At 38.5% G+C, this 21,616-nt stretch overlaps 1 protein-coding gene across 1 annotated transcript in view; it reads left to right on the forward strand.

Annotated features, from left to right (window-relative positions):
• The window catches only part of MACROD2 (mono-ADP ribosylhydrolase 2), a 2,026,389-nt gene that overhangs the window by 1,916,001 nt on the left and 88,772 nt on the right, over positions 1-21,616 (forward strand). The window contains exons 12-13 of the mRNA XM_023251484.2: positions 4,904-4,966; positions 9,552-9,620. Coding sequence (XP_023107252.2) covers positions 4,904-4,966; positions 9,552-9,620 — 132 coding nt within the window. The remainder of the gene's footprint in view (positions 1-4,903; positions 4,967-9,551; positions 9,621-21,616) is intronic.

Raw genomic sequence — 21,616 nt, forward strand, 5'->3', positions numbered from 1 at the left:
AAAATAAAAATATCTTTAGCATTAAAAAAAAGTTTAGAGTTATAGTATTGTGCTCACCTGACTTAAATGTCAGATAAACTGAATTCTCAATGTTCTTGGTGTTCCATGTTAATCTACATGACATTATCGATTAGTTCTTTAGCTGTTATTATTATTTAGTATCATTTTTTCACATTAAATTTTTTTTAACATTTTATTTTTTTTGAGAGAGAGAGAGCCAAGAAGGGGCAGAGAGAGAGGGAGACACAGAATCTGAAGCAGGCTCCAGGCTCTGATCTGTCAACACAGAGCCTGACATGGGGCTCGAACTCATGAACTGTGAGATCATGACCCGAGCCGAAGTCAGGCGCTTAACTGACGGAGTCACTAAAGTACCCTGCATTTTTTCAGGGTCAGCATTTATGCTGACCCATAATTTATCTTACCCAAACAATAAATGTTAGTTATGTTTCCAAGAAGGGAATGTGGGCTCTGACATTCCCAGGTCAAAACCCTGTTCCCACCACTTCCTAGTTGTAGGATCTTAGGCAAATTATTTAACATCTCTGTGCCTCAGTTTTTTTAACCCTAAAATGTGGGTAATAATAATACCAAACTCACTGGGTTGCTATGAGAATTAAATCTGATGGCCTATGCAAACACTGAGTAGAACATAGCCAATATTCAATAATCATTAGCTGGTATTAACTAGTATTATCCCACTACCCACATAGCTCTATTAAATAAAACTTAACTATAACTGATGGCAGTACATATTTTTGAGATCATTCCTTCCTTATATACGCTAAAGTTATTTTTCACATGTGTATGTTCTAGAGAATTTTGAAATGTGAGAGATGAGAATGTAGCTTGGTGACAAAATACAGAATTAAAGACTGAATTCTTTATAAATAAAAGAGTGCTAACTTGAAAAAAGAAAAGAAAAAAAAAGTTGAGCCATTCTGACCTGAGAAAAATGAATATACCATTTGTATTAACCAGCTACTGTCACAATGATACTGTGTAACAAATAACCCCCCAATGCAGTGCCTTAGGACCAAACTATTTATTCTCATGTTCACAGGTTTGAGAGTTTCTGTCATTCACCTGATGTGGGCTGGGTCCAGCTGGGCAGTTCCATTTCAAGCTGTGCCTTGCCTGGGCTTGGGTCCAGATCAGGGACCAGTAGCTATAGGACCATCTTCTTGTCATGGCAAATGTCAAGAGCACAGGCACAAAGTCCAGTTATGCAGTACAGTTAGGCCTTTTGCTTACCTTGTGTCCACGAATATTTCATTAGCCACATCATGTAACTTTGTCAAATCCAACATCAGTGTGTTTGGAAAGTATGCTCTGCCCACATTGGGAGAATACTGAACTGTATCATCTATTACAAGGGACTGCAAAATGGAGACAAATAATCTAATCTGCAAACCACTGTTTTTTGACTGCATGTGCTCTGTCTGTGTCTGGAAATCTTGGCACCTTTATAAGAAAGAGTAATAATACAGGAATAGGCAGTGCACATCAGGTTGTTTCCCCAGTAGCAGGGACAGATTTTCTCTGATTTACTTCCCCTTTCTCTTCCCATTCCCATGCACAGTTTGCAAACAGAACTACACATAATCAGGATAATGATCTGTGGCCATGACCTTGAGATTTTGCCCTTGTAAATCTCTCTCATCGAGCATGGATTACGTTCTTGTCATCATCCAGCCAATGATGCATTCCTTCTGCTTATGTGAATTCAGTTTGCAGCAGGGACCCCTTATTTTTATTTCTATAAAAGTCCTGAAATATGCTTGAATATAGTACATGCTCAATAAATATAGGTTGAAAGAGTAAAGGGCAGGATACTAATACTGGAGACGTAGAAATTATGCAACAGCTAGAATTCTGAGAGGTTACTGTGCCTTTTGGCATGAGAAAATCAAGTGTTATGTGACTCCCACCATGAATGCTATAGTGATTTATTATCTGAAATAAATATGCGGTCTTAAAGGCAAACTAACTAAGAGAATTTAGCTTCTGCATGACATTTTTTAAGCTAACAAAATAGCCTGTCACTTCCTTATATTTCTTCACATTTATTGTAAGCCTTTCAAATCCCTTCTAAAAACCACAAGTTTATATTCACCACTCTACTTAACTTTTTATTGTTTATGGGCTTCCTGTGAAGATTGCTAGACAGACAAGGCTGATAAAAAGAAAGCTTGTCCTTATCAAATACTTACGGGTAACAGTGTAATGGGATTTTTTTTTTCCCCTACCAGTGAAAGACCACAGTTTCACTAAGAACTCACTCATTTGGGGCATTTTAAATGGATGGAAAGCTATAAGCCAGCCAAAATATCCTTCTGAAAGAGTGAAATGAATGTTAATCTAATTGCCAGAGAATGCTTGCTTTGAAAGCAAGACTTCTACACTGGTTCCCCCTGCTGGATTTGAGGACGCACTGTCTGGAGATTGATGAAAGCAATGTACCTAAACCTTGTCTTTTGAGGGCATGTTACTCAGATGGCAAATCCAGCATTCTTCTAGAATACACTTCCTCCGTAATAAACATGGCAAGTATTTCTTGAGTTTGCTTCCCAAGGGCAGAAATATGGCAAGTCAAGGCTCAAAGTAGGAAACAAAAGCATGGCACTGAGGTGGCTGTGTTAGGAAGTGAGACAGCATACATATGCACATGGGTAAAAACCCAAGTGGCAGTACATTAAGGAAAACAACCAGAATGGTATTTATTGTTATAGAGCTGGACTTGGGAGTCTGACCATAAATTTCCTTCTCATGCATTTCGAAAGGCTAGAACAAATTCCTCGCCTTCCTGTGACTTAATTGTTGTTTCTCTTTCCCTTCTTATCTTCCTCCCTCCACAAGAAAGCTTTTTACTCTATAGGAGATGTGGTAACTGGACTAATTTTAAAGGCAGCCTGTCACTGCCAGCTTCAAGCCTATTGTGAAATCTCTGTTAAAAAGATTGTTTGCTAGGGGAGACAGAAAAGCTGGCAGATTTCTCGTGCTTGACTCTAACTCCCATTTGGTGGAATGAACAGGGAACATACTGACCTATGTTTTTGACACATGCTGTGGCACCAGCGCGGCCTTGTTAAGGGGGGCAAGAGAAGCAATGATGGCTATTTCCTTCCTAGAGCAAAAGCCAATGTCATCGCCTACTTGGAGAACTACAAAAGAGCAGATGTCAGACCATTACGTGGTACTGTAAATAGGCCATTTAGAACATAGGGTTTAGGTAGCTACAGAGCTGCCCCAGGTTCTCACGTTAGAAGTTATACCATGTCCCGCAGGGTGAATAGCTGATGTTGGGCAGAGGGAATTGTATACATACTTATGTATTCATTAGTAGCATTCCTTCCCCACTTCAGAATTAACTCTTCTTTATGGATGCATGCATGTATGTATGTATGTATTTTTGCCATTCTATTGTAAACTTTTTCTGTCATTCAAGTCAATCCCAGATGTTTTCCCATCTGCAGATCTCTTCCCTAGGTTTTTTTACAGACCTGCTCTGGGAAATGTTTCCCCATTGCTTCTAAGGCTCTTGTTTCAGCTCCCCTGTTGGAGTCCTCCTCTGGGGAGGATTCCCCATCTTCCTGCCTCTGGATTAAGAGCAGGTAGTAGCAACAGATGGTAGGTCGAAGCACTCGAGTAAAACAAGATTAAATGATCTGAACCTGGTTATAGATCAGGAATTTTAAAAGGACTCAGCTGGGTGACTCTTTGGCTCCTTGTGACATTGGCTGAGGTCATCTGGCTGCATGCATGGGCAACTGGGCTGGGTTGGAAGGTGCAGAAGGATTCACCCACGTGTCTGGCCCTTTGGAGTTTCTCCACATGGCTCTTCTCTCTCTCCATGTGCCTCTCTCCACTTGGTAGGCTAGCCTGAGCATCTCTACAACATGGTGGCTGGCTTCCCAGAGGAAGAAAGCAAAAGCTGCTGGTCCTCTGAGGCCTCAGCTTAGGGGCCCCAGAACATCACTTCCACATTTCATTGATCTAAACAAGTCACAGAACAAAAGCGGATTCAAGGAGAGGAGAGACAGAGTCCACTTCCTGAGAGACAAAGGATCTGTGGCCATCTTTAACACATAGTTATATATGCTAGTAACTTCTGCTTCTCTGTTTTCTGTAGTCTAATTCCATGTTTAATATTGTGTTCATGTGTCTTTATATAAATCTTTCCTTTCTAAAAATTTCCAAATAAGAAGAGATTTGGAAACCCTCCCAGCAATGAGTTATAAAATCATGCCTTTATTTGCCTTTGAAAATTTTAATTTTTTCTACACGTAAATCCACAGATACATATTATACGTTTTAAGCCAAAAGAAAATTTTAACTAGTTTCTAGTATTCAGCCACAATGCACCTGCCCAGTTACTTATTTTTCAAGGAGTTATGTACTATGGTGTAAACTTGACCAACATAATCTGTTCAAGACAAAATATTTCATAGCATAGATACGTTAGACTGCCATGTGTAAGTTAGGTAAAAATAGATGTTTTTTGCAACATGTATCAAACAGGAAAATAAAACTTAATCAACTGAACTTCCTTACACAGTGCATATTGCTTGAGTCAAGGGAGAAAAACAGATTCGAATTAAGATCTTGTATTGCATTTTGGGAAATGCTGCGCAAGTAGAGAAATGTTGTAGGAGTGCTGAGTAAATTTTGTTTACTGTAGTTTAACATTTCATCAAGCAAATCAGGTGAGAAGGGACCAGTATAAATGCACCTATTTATGTAGGTAATTTTTCTGTTTCATGCCTCTGATTCATCTCTCTGCCTTGCTTGGGGAGTCATGCTACATTGGTTACAATTAATTTCAGTGCCGCATATTAGCCATAAAGAGGTATTTCATCAATTGACTTGATGTATTTTTTTCCCTCCTTGGTTTTCTTGAAAGATGAGAACAGTCCAGAGGAAAAACAAAGCACAGAAGAAACGGAAGGGCAGAGCCAAGAAGCAGGTGGGCTCAGATTTCTTTTGAGGAGTCTTCTAGACCTCATCCACAGAGGTGAACGATAACATTACTCTTTACTCAAATGTTATTTTCTAGAAATGCCTATAGCTCTTCACCAGATTGATTTCAGTGTTCATTTAGGTCTCTGTCAGGAAGCCACCAATTCCACTACCTATGAGTGACAATGCTTCCAGTCAGAAGGGTGCATTCTCATTCCTCATTCACAGATTCCATTTTTCTTCTGCATAACAACACTTTGCTCAGAAACGCTCTAAGAGGTTGCAAGTGCCAACTCAGAGCTTGGCTGCCTTCAGACAGGTCAAAATTAGTAGGTTTAGTTTGGAGAAAAAAATGAAATGAAAAACGCTTAAAGGAAATAAATAGGCTTTCCGTCCATGACGGGTAGAATGTTCTTTACTGTTTTGCATCACACTTTGAAGAGCCACGTTTCTGGTTGTTTCTTTTCATGTTGTAGGAGATGGTGTCATGAAACCCGATTACCCCACACCCAGAATTAAAGTGAGATCTGAAGACTTCCTGACATTTCCTCTGTTCCCTGAGAACAGATGTCAGGTGGTGTTTATAGATTCTCCACTGTAGATTATGAATTGAACATCTTTAAGTGAAGTGGCACTTAAGAGTCAAAATTGTCACCACCTTTAACTTCTCATCTCTTCTTACCCATTTTTGCACTCAGGCACATTTTCCTTGAAAAGACTGATAGGCACAGTTATGCCATTATCAACAACACCACCAAAAGAAAAATCTCCTTGTTCCCTTTAGTCTCCAAGTCCTAATGAGTCCCCACAGAGGGGCATTTTGGAAACAGTGGGCTCCATCTAATGGGTGCCCGGCACACCCTAGGCCATATGCTGAACTCTTAGAAATCAACCAGGTAGCGTGATAAGTTTTTCACTGAAAACTTCCTACATTAACCTTGGAACTTTTGCTAGAGAACTGGAATCTTTTATTATTAACCTGGAAGATGGAATTGAAGAAGGCCAATCAGAGAAAGCACTGAAGCAGAGCAGCAAGGACCTTGTGTGGCCGCCACTGGGTCAGCAGGCTCCCTTTGCCAAGACGTAGTCCTTGCAATGAAATGAATTTCTGATACAGCAAACTGTTGTCATCCACCGCCCCCCCACCCAGCTCCCGACCCATACATCATTATGCTCCGTGGAAGATGAGTCTTATGTGAGAAGCTGTCACTGTTTTCACTGTTTGCGGCTGACAAGTGTTAGTCAACTAAATGCTGACAGCTGAGGCCATTCTCTGAATGGTGAGGCTTCACAGGTTTTATTCACTCACCGTTCTGTCCCAAGGTATCTTTTTCGACATAGATTTTTCCCACCCCTGTTCATACACACACACACACACACACACACACACACACACGCACGCACGCACATATGTGTGCAGACACACACATTTGCCTGTGTTTTATTTATTCATTCTTTTTAGCTAGTAAGCTGAGAACAGATGATTTCTTTTTGAAACTGGGATCGCCTGTCAGCAGACAGTGGTAGGGTGTGAGTCCTCTTCCCACCTCTTGGATCGATAGCATTATCATCACAATATGCTTACCAGTCAATATAAAGAATACTCCAAATGTACCTCTTGCTCTTCCAAGTGAGCCCACTGCTGGCACAGGTCTAATGGCATGATTCATCTATGATCTTGGCTGTTGTCAATACACAAGGTTATGTTTGCTCTGGCTCATTTCATAGCCTTCCTAATCTAAGTACAGAAAAATCAAAGATGAGGTCCTGGCCATTAAAGCCCTTTTGACCTACTATTGTTCTTCCAAAATATAAATACCTCCTTTATGTTCAATATGATTTCCAGATTCAGTTTTGACTATGTAATTCTGCAGGCCTCCTTCACATCATGAGAAACACGCAATCGCAAACCAGCACGGTTTTGACTCTTGTCGTGATTAAATCCAAGGGTTTGCTGTGACCCAGGTACTGTTCTGGGCACTAGGATACAGCAGCAAACCATAAAGACAATACCCCTGCCTCCTTGAAGCTTCTATTCTGATGGGGGCGGGGGGGGGAAGAAATTTATAAATAAACAATAAACAAACAAAAAAATGTAAGATAATAAAAAATGCCTTGTGGAGAAATGGGGTAGGTAGATGGAATACTGAGAAGGCAACTTTCCATTGTCTGGATTTGGGAAGGATTCCCCGAGGAAGGGATAATTAAATGAAATCTCAATGAGGAGATGGTGGGAAAGCATTCTAGATGGAGGGAGCAGGTAATGCAAATGCCTCAAGGTCAATTTTAGCATGTTGGAGAAAGAAGCTCAGAGTGGTTGGAACACTGTGCATTAGGGAGAACATGGTGTGCGATTTGGTTTAAAAAAATCATAGGACCAGATAATGTCTCACTGTATAAAATTTGATTTTATTAGCACTACAAAGAGAAGCCAGCAGAAGTTTTAAGGTTTTAACAAGCTCACTTTGCCTGTGAGTAAAAGTGGGTCACAAGAACCGAGTGAGACCGGTTAGAAAGCTATAGCAGGAAGAAATGATGGCAGTTTCTGGAAACGGAGACAAATGGGCTGAAGTGTTATGTTCCAGACATAGCAATAACAGGATGTGTTGATGGATTTGAATATGGGGTATGGGGAAAAGAGGAATCCAGGATAAGTCCTAGATTTTTAGCATCAGTAACTTTGTGGATGACGGTGCCATTTATTGACACATGGAAGACTGGCCACCAGGCACAGTTTTTGTTGAGAAAGTTAATAGTTCAGTTTTGTCCATCGTATATTTGGGAGGACTCTTAGCCATATGGATGGGATGTCAAGAAGCTAGTCAGATATATGAATCTGGAGAGATGCAGACCGAGATACAGGTTTGAGATTCACTGGCATAGAAATGAGATTTAAAACCATGGTTCTGGGTGAAATTCATTAGAAAGAACATGTAAATAAAGAAAACAGTGGAGCTTGAGACACCATGACATCTGGATAGGTGGCAACAGGGTAGAAGAAGACAGTGTTTCAGAAAGAATAGAGTTAAAACTTGGTGAAATACTACTGAGAAATCAAACACAATGAAAAAAAAATAAAGAAATGACCATTGGTTTTAGCAAAAGGAAGTCATTGGCGCTTTTGATAAGAGAATTCTTGGAGGGGTGTTGAAGCCGATGGAGTGGGTTATGGAGACACTGTAAAGTGAGGAAGTGTAGAACAATAACATAGACAGCTCTTTTAGGGAGTTTTACTGTGACAGGAAGTAGACAAATGGGAAGATGTAACACCAAGGGAAGATTAATAGTCTTGTTTCTTGTTTTTTTTTAATTTTTATCAGACATTATCACCAAACAAAAGAAAGTAACGTACCTCCAATTATTCCCCTACTAAAAATTTTATTCTCTCTTCCAATAGAGACATGACCTGAAAGTAACAGTCAAATACATTAAGGACATAAGATATGCTAGAAAATATGTGATTTGTCTTTAAGCGTTGTCATACATGTGTGAGTTATCTTTAGTTCTAAAACTAAAGAGTTTAAAAAACTCTAAAACACAGTTTAAAAAAACTCTGTTACTACATGAAAAATGTATATTCCTTCTCAATTCCTTTTTCAATTGTCAAATATTAACCATTCCAAATGATTTTGACAATAGTTCATATATGAAATTTACTATTTTAATGTTAGTAAGTTAATTATCTGTTATCCTGGAAGCCAGAAGTGAATGGAGTTGCTGTGGTGTTTACGGGACTGAGGAAAAAGATAAACTCTGATGAGGTTAGTTGCTGCTATGAGGGGAGCAGGCCCTCCAAGTTCCTTAGTCCCCACCCTGTGCTTGGGTGACATGAAATCTCCAAATGACTTTTGGTGCTTTCCAACAAATGATCCCCTTCTCCTGAGCCTGTGTGCTGACAGCCATCAGACATGCTCCCTGCCATTTGACCTCCTGGCTTAACAGAGCAGAAGTGCTGTGCTAAGAAAAACCAAACTTTAAAACAACTCACATAAAAGCATTTTGTGGAAACTTGTGAGGGTATACTTTCACAATCTTTTACTAAAAAAAAAAAAAAAAATGTGGGGCACCTGGGTGGCTCAGTTGGTTAAGCATCTGACTTTGGCACAGGTCAGGATCTTGTGGTCCGTGAGTTCAAGCCCTGGATCGGGCTCTATGCTGACACCTTGGAGCCTGGAGCCTGCTTTGAATTCTGGGTCTCCCTCTCTCTCTGCCCCTCCCCTGCTCATGCTCTGTCACAATCTCTCTCTCAAAAATAAACATGAAAAAAAAATTTTTTAATATATACCATTCTTCTAGAGGTGGGGAAAAAGCAAAATGCCAAAGTATAATAGTACCAACAGATAGTATTCTTTACCAAAAAGTAGTTTGTAGTCATCGGACTCTGTTTTAACTGAAGATTCCTGTTCCATTAGTTATAAAACAGGGTCCTAGACGCTAGCCCCTTCAAAGACCATTCCATGTATTAGAGTAGGAAACAGGTTCCTACTTGCTTGGTGGAATGAGGAGGGAGGTGCCATAGGCAGGGAAGCACCATCTTGACAGTTGGAGTTAAACATGGACTCTGAGGCAACGTTTCTCTTTCTGCCATGTAGATGGTGTCGATGTGGCAACTGTGCCCAGCCCCGCTTCAGAAGAGGCCACTGAAGTCTGTAAAGATGAAGGTATGAGGCCACTTACCTAAAGATCACAAACTGCCAGAAAACCATTTGGATTTTGTTTATATGGGGAAATGAAGCAGTGAGCAAATCTATCCAATTCTCTTTCAGCACCTCTATTTCCAACACAATCAAATATCACACCCACTCCGTTTTATTCCACACCCACCCTTTTCAGAATTTATACATACATTTACATTTGTTCTTCTGAAAAGTAACTGCTTATTAAATCAGAAAATGGTCAAAGAAATTATGTTTAAAGGTGTTTATTTGAAATTCCAGAGTTAGGCAGTTCTGCTGTTTACAGCTACTCATCAGGAATAAGTTCAAAGGAGTGGCGTTTGGGAACCACCTACCAGAGAGCTCCATTATCCAGACGTGATAAGGAAGAAAAAATGTTGAAAGGAATCTATAGAAATAAATCTTTCTATTTATTTGCCATCTATTTGGTGACAAGAGCATCATTCCTCATTCTATGAATAGTTACAATGACAAAAGTCACAGAACAAGGTGTCTCCAGAAGAAGAAAAAGGTAAAAGAAAATTTTACATAGGCTCTAGGAAAAAATTTGAGGGAGAAATAGTGGGTACATCCATGTGCAGATGATAGAGTTAAAACAAATATCTGAAGAAAAATACAATAGCCCTTTCTTTTCTTTCACTCTGGTTAACTGTCCCCATACAAAAAGGTAATACTACTTTATATCTGTCCTAGATAGCTACTAAACACCCTTCTGTGAATAGTAAGACTAGATTGTTGTGGTTCTAGAAATGGAATGGACAATCAACTGACTAATGGATACAGAAGATGTGGTTTATATATACAATGGAATACTACTTGGCAATGAGAAGGAATGAAATCTGTCCATTTGCAGCACGGTGGACGGAACTGGAGGGTATTATGCTAAGTGAAATAAGTCAGTCAGAGAAAGACAGACATCATACGATTTCACTCATATGTGGATCTTGAGAAATTTAACAGAAGACCGTGGGGGAGGGAAAGGGGAAAAAAATGTTACAAACAGGGAGGGAGGCAAACCATAAGAGACTCTTAAACACAGAGAACAAACTGAGGGTTGATGAGGGGTGGGGGAAAGGGGAAAGTGGGTGATGGGCATTGAGGAGGGCACTTGTTGGGATAAGCACTGGGTGTTGTATGGAAGCCAATTTGACAATAAATTATGTTAAAAATAAATAAATAATTTTTTTAAAGAGAAAAAAAAGAAATGGAATGAACACCTGGTACACTGTGTGATCTACTTAGAACTTCTAGATAAATATGCTGAATGCATTTTTTCCGTTTGGAGTGATATGAAGATGGATATATATACTTGACATTGATAGTTGAATCAGAATTTAGAAATCAAAGTTGTTTTACAATCTTAATACTTAGTTGTTTGTATCATTCATTTCATTTCATGTTGTCTGGTAAATGGGTTTTTCTAAATGAGCTGTCCAGTGTAATAAGAGTAGTTGCTAACACTGTGAACTCTAGGGTTAGATGGTTGAAGCTTAAATCCTGTCTCTGCGTCTCAAAATTGATGTAACCTTTGACAAGTAACTCAAGGAATTAACAAGGAATGGCAAGTAATTAACCTCTTTGTGCTTCAGTCTTCTCTCCAGAAGGAAGACAATAATAGCATCTACCTCACAGAATACCAATTCATGTCAATTGCTCAAACTTTTCACCTGGCATATGTGTAGGTTGGGCTCCCCAGAAGACAGACTTTAAAATGGAGATTAGGGAATAGACATTTATTAGGGAGAGCTCTTGGAATCCACACCTATGAAAGGCAAAGGAAGGAAGCAGAACTGGGTAGAGAGGGAAGGTGAGCTGACAGGCATTATCAACAGAAGCCACAGCTATTCTGAAGATAGCATGACCCTTTTGAGGCGTCTCATCTGGGGTCAGTAAAAGCTTCCTTTGATAAGTCACCTGACCCTGGCTGCCTTGGGGAAGGGGTGTGGCCTTGAGTGAGGCAGAGGTCTTCTAATGAGGTAATTCTGGAAGCCTGGGATGAACTGGGAGAGTAAGTTGTTCATTCCTGTAGAGAGATCTGGATTGCCCAACAAGCATAGACCACACTGTTATTTTCGGTGGTCCTTTTTTGGATCATTACCACTCTTTAAATGAATCCCTTGGCACTTCCTTCATACATACTCAGATACATGTTCTTACATCCTTGGTTTTGAAGCCATTTGCTATATCTAAAAATGTAATAATGTATATATACACATAGGTTCTGATGAGAAACCCCAGGGCACCTTAGAGACAGAAATAAACCTGACTAAGTCAGAGTGGAAAGACAGAAAATGGTATTCATCTTAGGCAAATAATTTTGGACATTCTGGTCGTTTAGCCTGTGATAAAAAAAAATTAATGTCATGAAGTTTAATGGCAGAGTTTAGGAAGCAAGAGGTAATCTAAGTACTTCAAGCTGAGATTTTTCCTGTTCAGCTGTTTGGTTTAGAGACATTACACCTTTGTAGAAACAGTTTGTGATGTTTCTTGATGCTTTTAGGATCTCACACCATTAATTGCACACTCCAGGATCAATTTCTCAGAATACTTTTAGGATTTTTTTTTTACATTAAACTTTTAAAGGTGTGATTCCAACAAATTCTGTCACATATCACAAATGCAGTTCCCTAGTAAGATTAATGTGAAGTTCTAAGGATTTTATTGAAATAAATTGTTAATATCCATTAACCTTCTGATCTTAGGGAAGGAAAAGTGTTTTGAAATCCACATTAGCATGTAATCCAGTTTCAATTAAAAGTAGAACATATATGATTTTTTCTTTTTCCTTCTGTAATAGCATATACACATGACCACTGTTTTTTGATTATCAGTTGGTACAAAGCTTAGACCAAATGTCTAATGTGTATGGAACTGCCATCTTGACTGATATATACATTGCTTAGAATGAAAAAGAAATGAATTTGCCATTGAAATTCTCCAATACTGAGGTCAGGTTGAGATTAAAATGCAGTCACAGGTGTTGAGGATCCATTTCAAACATTCACCATTATTAGCTTTCATGCAGAAATAGATCTCCTTCTTGGTGACACCTGGGCTATTTATGAGCTCTGAAGTTCCAAGATCGCTTATAAAAATGCTTATTTCACTCTCTAGTTTAAGTGGAAGAACATTTTTGCTGACCAAAGGTCCTGAAGGAGCCCTTGCTCTCTTGATTTTGCTTCCAGATTCTGATCTTAACCCAGCATTTTCTTGGGTTTTGTAATCACTGATATTATGGGCTTGCCTTCTCTCTCTCTCTCTCTCTCTCTCTCTCTCTCTCTCTCTCTCCTGGCACCTACCCCCCAATATAATCCCCAAGGATTTTGAGACACACCAGTTATTTCCAACTTTGCTTGTTGACTGGTTGGATTTACATTTATAACTTTGGTTTCCCCTGGAAACTAGTGTCTTCTGAAGTGCAAGGACCAAGGGGCACCTGGGTGGCTCATCTGTTGAGCTTCTGACTTCAGCTCAGGTCATGACCTCGTAGTTTGTGAGTTCAAGCCCTGGGTCGGGCTTTGTGCCAACAGCTTGGAGCCTGCTTGGGATTCTCTCTCTCCCTGGCTCTTTGCCCCTCCTCTGCTTTCTCTCTCTCTCTCTCAAAAATAAATAAACATTAAAAAAAATTTATAAAGTGCAAGGTCTGAAAACAAGCAAACAAAAGATGAGCTGTCTAATGTCACTTCGTTTGGGAGATTTGGTTTTTAAAACATTAAAACAGGTATGTAACAGTTGAAGAACTTTAAGAGGAAGTGTCTTCTGGGGTATCTTCTATGCCAGCGATTTTGCTCAAATGTTCTAGACATATTTCCCACTGGGTACTGAGAATGGATGCTTACTGCCCATTTACCCCACATAACTACTAACAATGCAAGCTGCTAACAGAAGGAGGTACAACCGATTGGCTGGCAGATTAAGAGCTAGATTGTGGACTACAGGCTAAAGGCACCTGTTCCCAACAACTCATTGCAGATCTGGTGGGCAGGAGTTGAGTTGGGAGGATGAGATGTGAGGAGGAGGAATGTTGATGAATAATTCATCCACAGGGTGGGTGCATGCCAAGGATGTGGCAGCCAGGACCGAATTGAAATGAACTCCAAGGTAAAGCTGGCCTGAGAAAATATCTATAGGTTCATAGGATTTCTGAAGGTATTTATAAAATAGGCACACACTTATCTACTGAGGTATTCCTTCATCTACTGGTAAAAATATTTAATGGTGGTTCATACTTTAAATCCTTAAAAACAAACCTAAGAGTACAAATGTTAGCTAAAAAATAAAGAGGCATTCAGATGACGGGAGTATAAACACAGTGTAAACTCATGCCAGGAATATCAAGTGCTCTGGTTGAAACTGCTGCACAGTTTTATTATTATTATTATCTCTATTATTTAAGATCTAGTCAACCTCCTTAATTCAAAGAGAACTCTCTGTTCTAGTTGTCTCAACACCAGTAATAGCTCATCCTTACTCACAGCCAAGGCCAAGGCACTTCCCTGGAGGAAAAAAAAGTGCTGTTTCAACACATCCCGATTCTCCGGTCTTATTATTTAATCAGTACCTAATTTGAATTTGAAGGTCAACTAGACCAAATCATATGCTCATTAATATTAAAGGAAAATCAATTAATACTCAGGTGCATGCACACCCGAGCTTGTATTCCTTTGGAGCTCTGTGTAGGTCACATCATTGCTGTTGTGGTGTTTATGAAGTGCAGTGTCACCTGGCAAAGGATTTCTTAACCCTTAATCTACCTTCTGACCTCCAAGAGGTCGCAGTTTCTGTAGAATGAGAGGAAAGCTACTGCAGGAGTCAGCCCTGCAAAGGAGAACAAAAGAGAAAGGATGCAGTTATATATGAGGAAGTGGATCCGGGTGTGTGCCAGAGATGAGCATACGTTCTCCCGACAATGGGTCCCTGTAAACCCAGCCAAGGCCAAAAGGTGTTGGCTCCAGATGGTTCTGACAATGTTTCTCTTCCTTGTCTAAATCGTTACAGAGAAACAAAGCATTGTACCACCCGTGAAATTCTTCTCAGGCTTCTGCAGTCTAATTTTTTTCAGTCTTTTTCCTATCCTTGATGTCTACCTTCCCCCCAACTAAGGGCCCTCACCACTACTCACCAAAGTGGGACAAAGCTGTCCTCTGTCCTGGATCTGCATTGGTAGAGTGTCTGGATACACTGTAACACCCAAGTTATCACTCTTGGATTTTTAAGAGGCTGAAGTATAGAATCAAAGTCACTGCCCTGTGGCAGCTCAGTGAAGGGGAAAGAACTAAGATGTATGGAGTGTCTCTAGTACTCAATGTTTTACATTCATGTACAATGTATTCTTCATTTCACAAGGGTAACCTAAGACTCATAAGCAAGAGAGAAAAGTGTCTGTGTGTAGGGGGTAGGAGCAGGTGAACTGCTGTATTAGTGTTGACTCCCAACTGATATTTACATGATATTAACATTTATATAAACTCCCCAAAAGATAGTATTTCATTCTATTTTAACATAACAATTATTTATTTTTCTGTTTATAAGAATAATAAATATTTATTGTAAGATATTTTAAAATTCAGGAAAATATAAAAGGGAAAAAAGCCTGTGATCATTCTCCCTTTAAGGACTAAATTGTTTTAAAAAAATGTCCTCATTCTGATTTTTCAGTTAACAGTACACCATGAATATTTTCCCGTGTCTTTAAATATTCCTCAAAGGCATGATTTTTATTGGAGGCATAATATTTCATCATATGGTTGTCTGTTCTAATGTTAGACTATTTTGTTATTTACAGTTTTCTCTCTATTATAAATAATAAGGAAATGCAGTGCATACATTTTAAATAAATCTCTATGATCAGTTCCTCAGGATAAATTCCTGATTTTTTTTTGTTATTTACTAGGGAAAAGGTTAAAACATTTTTATTGCTTTCATTCATTTTCTTATTTTAATAGTAATGTGTGTTTATTATATGAAAAAATACAAGCAAAAGAAGAAATGAAAAATATCATCCATAATCTCAATCCCAGAAATAAGCATATATAATAGGCTGGCGTATAAACCTCCAGTGTGTTTAGGGGTGTCTGGGTGGCTCAGTAGGTTAAGTAACTGACTTCGGCTCAGGTCATGATCTCACGGTTTGTAGGTTTGAGCCCCGCATCGGGCTCTGTGCTGACACCTCAGAGCCTAGAGCCTGCTTCAGATTCTGTGTCTCCCTCTATCTCTGTTCCTCCCCTTCTCGTTCTTTGCCTCTCTCTGTCTTTCAAAAATAAATAAACATTAAAAATGAAAAAAATAAATAAATAAACTTCCAGTGTGTTTCTGGACTGCTGCAGATGATACACAGACAGGTAGATGATAGATAGATAGATAGATAGATAGATAGATAGATAGATGATAGACTTTTTTAGGATATTCTGCAACACATACCATTTTGAAACTGTCTTTTAAATATAACATAGATTGTGAAATTATTTCCATGTCTTCTGACAGTCTAATATCACTTAATTGTACATTCTTATGAATGAATGTTCATAAGTTACTTACCCATTTAAGTCATTTCTGTTTTCAGTCTTAAATTCTATACTGACAGGGAATATCCTGTCACTCTGTAAATGTTCATCACTTCTATAAAAAAAAATTAATATATGGAAATGCATGAAAACCTTTGTCTTTTCTACAATGAATAGAGTTTATTCCTTTTTTGATTCTTTAAATAATATATATTCATTGTAAAAACTTCAAAAAATGAAACACAGTGTAAGGAATAGAATTTTTAAAACGTGAGCAATCACAACTCCTGAGACAAATACCATTCAGATTTTGAGGACCGTCCATCCTTTCACATGTCACTTTCTAAATGCATGCATCCCCACAAAATTTTACATAACTTGATCATATAATGTGTGATTTGCATGTGATTTCCCCCATTTTGTTGTTTGCTTACTTCCCACCTTCCAATTATTCAGTGAGTAAAATATACCGATAAAGAGTCTAGCCTCTGATCCTAACTTCTGAGGTCCAGACTCCAACCCTCCATGACCTGTGTGATTTTGGGCGAGTCATTTATTCTCTGCACCTCAGTTCCTTCATAGGGAAATTGAGAATGGTAATAGTAGCTCCCTCACAGGGTATGGAACATAAAAATGAGTCAATCCATTTAGACATGTCAAAGAGTGCCAGATACACAGAAGGAGGCTCAAAGTTTTTAATCCATTGTTAAATATACATGTCTATTTTATAAATATCATATCACATTCTACACAGTTTTCTGAATCTTGTTTTGTTACAGGCAGTGAAACTTTGTGAAAATCCCTCTGAGTCATTTTGTGTAGATCTAATTCATCCATTTTTAAACTCGTGATATCCCATAGCTTGGAAGTACTATAATTTATTCAGCCATTCTTCTATGATGAGCAAGCACTTTCTTCCCACTTTATTACCATACAAACAATGCTACATAAATGTCCTTGCCCATATATCCTTATAAGCAGTGCTTTTATTTGTGTGGGAAAGATTCCAAGAGTGTGAGTTCTGCTTTGAGGAGTACGTGTTTTTAATGGATACTGCCAAACTGCTTTCCCAAAAGGCTGTAACAATTGGTATTTTCATCGGCAATTGTGATTTTTGTTCTTTCTAATATTTGCCAGTTCAATGGGTGTAAAGGAAGATCTCATTACTTTTAAAAGGTCAGTATTATTATCCCAATTTTGCGGGTAACTGAGGCTCAGAAAATTTAAGTAACTGGTCTAGTTGACCAAAAGGGAGAGCCAGAATTTGGAAACTAAGTCTGCCTAAACCCAAATCCCATGCTTTTTTTCATCTCACCATGCTGCCTCCAACATCTTGTATTTGGAGCAAGAGATATCCCTTGCCAGCGGAGGGTAGAATGCAGGGAGGTCCAGAGTAGTCAAAGGAGAGCATGGGAAAGGTGAGACTCATACTAGGTGAGTAGGGCCATGAAATTGAGGCAGCAGAGGGAACAGCGTGGAGCCAACCTACTTTATACACATTGCAACTTTGACCCTGACCTAGGCCTACGAGGACATGTGTGCATAGAAACCTCCTATATACCCCACCAGATGCAAAGTCCAAATCCTTTTGCGTAATATTCATGATCTTTCTGTATAGTCTAGTTGTATGCCTCCACAAAACCCTGCATATACCCTGCTCTGTAGCCTAACTCACATATGTGATATTTCCCCAAAACCACCAGTCTACAGCATTCTGCTATTGTTCTTTCATACCTGTTTTATTCAAGATTCAAAGATTCATTTCTAATATCTTACCTTTACATGGATCCTTACTCCAACATCCCCTTCTCCTCACCCCCCTTCTCTCCCACCTTTCTTTCTTTCCATCAACAATTATCTGAGCACATATTTTCATGAAAATAATCACACCAGGTAATGCAGGGGAGGGACATGCACATTTTTACCTTTCTTGATTTCTCCCTTCCTCATTGCATATCCTTCTACACAATAGTGACTGTCTCTTCTACAGTTTCTTGTAAATTTGTCTGTAAAACTTGAAAACTACCCTGTGCCTTGCACCAATATTATATACATGACTTATCATCTAACTCACTAGAATGGAAATATCTTAAACCAGCTACCAAGTCTTCATTTTCCCGTTCTGTACCAAGCCCAACACAGTGACTTGTGCCTAGTAGGTCCTTGCTATTGGATACACAGCCTGTCGTAGAAAATGAGCCACTTATAATGGTTGTCATAGAATTCCCTTTCAGAATTCTCCCATTTCAGAAATGAGGTTTCCCTAAAATGTCATGCTGCAAAAACACAAAGGGAAATTCAAGCCAGAGGCTTCCCTATTTGCTCACTGTCCCTATTTGTTCCCTATTTGTTCACGTTGGACATTCCTACCCTATAAGAAAACAAAATAGGCTTCTTCTAAATGGTTAATGTATATAGATTACTTGCTATGGTTGAAGTTGGTTGTTTATGCTTAATTTATGATAAAGATTTTACAATAAGCTTTTCAAATGTTTTGATAAAATATGTTTTACATTGGTTTAAACAGGTAAAAAGTAGATAAAACCATTTATCTTCTTCTTGGTATTCAAAGTATATTCATATACCACAGTTTAAAATGTTCCTACGTGACAATTGGAAGTCAAGCAGCAGTTGCTTTACAATTACATTTTCTTACAATATATTATTTTTCCTTACAAATCAAGTGTGGCCATAATTACAGATCTGTAACCGTAAGTTTAGTTATACGATCTCTTCGGACACATTTCTAAAGGTTTGGTGAGCGAGACTTGGAAACAAAATCATCAGATTAGGGTATAGAGATTATCTGAGTGGGGTTGCAACCCCTTCGTCCAATACACAATGTTGGACCTAAGTTTAAGTCCAAATAGGTGTAAATTAGTACGAGCATCCCTGTGATCTATTTTCAGGTGCACAGGCCTAATTTTGCGCTCTGTGGTGTAAGTCATGCAGCCTTTACGAGCCTCTTCTGGATTCACCTCACCACTGCTGTGTGACTTTAAGTAACTTTCTTAGGCTGTGCCTCAGTTCCTCCTCTGTAAAATGAAGTATGATGGTGTGACATTATGAGGTCGACATACCAAAATCTGGAGAAGGTGATCCCAGCCCTCATGGATGACTCGGAGGGGATTCAGAACTCCCCAGTGGAAAACGGTAACTGCAGATGTGGTGGAAAGAACAAGAGAGCTAGAATCAGAAAGATGTGCCTAATTGCACCAATCTCATGCGAAAACTTTAATGGATGAAGAGTCACTTCCTGTAGATAAGCAAAGAATCACTTTTTGAGTTGGAATCTACTCCCAGTGAAGATGCTGTGAAGATTGTTGAAATGACAAGGATTTAGAATTTCACATAGACTTAGTTGAAAAAGGTAGAGTTGAGAGGATTGACTCCAGTTTTGAAAGAAGTTCTACCATGTGTAAAATGAGATATGTGACAGAGAAATAGTTTGTGGAAGGAAGAGCCAATACATGTGGTAAATTTCACCATCAGCCTTCAGCCACCACCACCCTGACCAGTCAGCAGCCTTGGCCGGGGCTGAGGCATTGAGGCAGGACCCTTCACCAACAACAAGGTTATGACTCACTGAAAGCTCAGGTGATTATTAGCTTTTTTTTCTTTTTTTTTTTTTAGCAATAAAGTATTTTTTAATTAAGGTACATACATTGTTTTTTAGACATAATGCTATTGCACACTTAAATAAACTACAGTGTGGTATAAACATAACTTTCATATGCACTGGGAAACCAAAAGCTTCATTTGACTTGCTTTATTGCAGTATTCACTTGATTGCAGTGGTCTGGAACTGAACCCACAATATCTCCAAGGTATACCGAACTCACAGATACAAAGAACAGAATGGTTGCCAAAGGCGGGGGGGTGGTGAGTGGGAAAAATGGGTGAATTGTTTCATTTTTGTTTTTTTCAGTTTAGATAATTGGAATAAATTTGTATTTATTAAAGATTAAAACAATACTGAGCTCACCTTAAAGTATACCTCAAAGTACCTCAGAGAAAGTAACAAAATAAATTTAAAAAAAAAGAAGAAAACAAAGCACAGCTCCCTTCTCATACTCAATGATAACATATTTTCAGTGACAGAAACTAATTTTTAGTTTTAGTATTATATGAAGAAAAGCAATATTTTCCAGTGGTCATGAAGTGGCCTGGTGTATGATTTCATGAGAATTTTGTGCCTAATTATATCCTAGTATAATACAATACATACAATAAAAATACAGAGCTTAGCAGTAAACATGGAATCTTCTGGGTTCATTTTATGTCCTTACCCATTTCCCAAGGAAGCTTCAGAAGGATAAATGGCATGGTATAGAAAAAAAAAATTTTTTGGAGTGAAAAGAAATATACATTAATATTTGAATTAAAAACTGAATACTGTACTTTAAAGGAGTTTTAAAAGATTTCCAGAGTTGATTTTGAAGATATGTACTTTGGCCACTACGTAAGATATGACTTCACTGAAAAACAGAGGTCCTGACAATGATTCATGTAGAATGACACATGATCATATTCTAAATGAGCAAAGACACCAGAGAAAGGTTATATAAAAGAATTCAGTTCACATTCCTAAGCAACATCGTGGGGCTCTTGCTCAGATGTTCCCATGTTTAAAATTTTATAGCATTGATCAGGATGTTAATAAGCATTTTTTATAAAAAAAATTCCACAGCCAAAAAATTTTCGAAACTGCAAGGTGAGACAAAGTTGAGCAGTTTCTACAGATTTCTCAGAGCCTTCAACCTGCTCACATGCACTGAGAGGCTCAGGTGAGGTGGAAACTGATGGCATTTCCCATGGTAACTGACCAAATCTTACTAAACAAATCTTTGCTTCTTACTTTCTTTTTTATGTAGGATATTTTAAATCTTACAAAACCCAGTTTGAGAAACAATTCCACATCCTATCCAAACGAGTTAAGGAACATAAAGTTGTAATTTCAATAAATCATAGTCACTATTATAATACAAAATAAGCAATGATAAAATTACTTTTTAAAAAATGAGGTCTGAGTTTCTTACATTTGTGGTAGTACAGTATTACTGAGGGAAACATTCTCCCAAGTTACAGAAAAGGATGTAGCCTATCATAGATTTTGACAATAGATATTTTCATGAGCAGAAATATGTTGTCCTGCCTCATTCCTGATGATATTTGTTGTCATCCATTCTTTCCACCACTGTTCCCGGGGGGTATATTTATTGTAAGAGACAGAGAGAGTCACAGAGGAAGACAGAGAATGTCTCAGAACTGCTGCATTCCTTAACAGAAAGAAAGGAATAATTGGCTAGCTAGTGGTGAAGACTGGAAAGGCTTTTTTTTTAATCAGGCACAAAGACCAGGTTTCCTAACAAGCATTGTTGGCATTTAATGAAAAGTTTGTCTTCCTATTTCGTTTAGAAATTTGCCCTGATATTTTGCACTAGATATGTCAAATTAAAGTGGAAAGACCCGCAGAAG

The sequence above is a fragment of the Felis catus genome, chromosome A3 (assembly GCF_018350175.1).
Source record: "Felis catus isolate Fca126 chromosome A3, F.catus_Fca126_mat1.0, whole genome shotgun sequence".
Lineage (NCBI taxonomy): Eukaryota > Metazoa > Chordata > Mammalia > Carnivora > Felidae > Felis > Felis catus.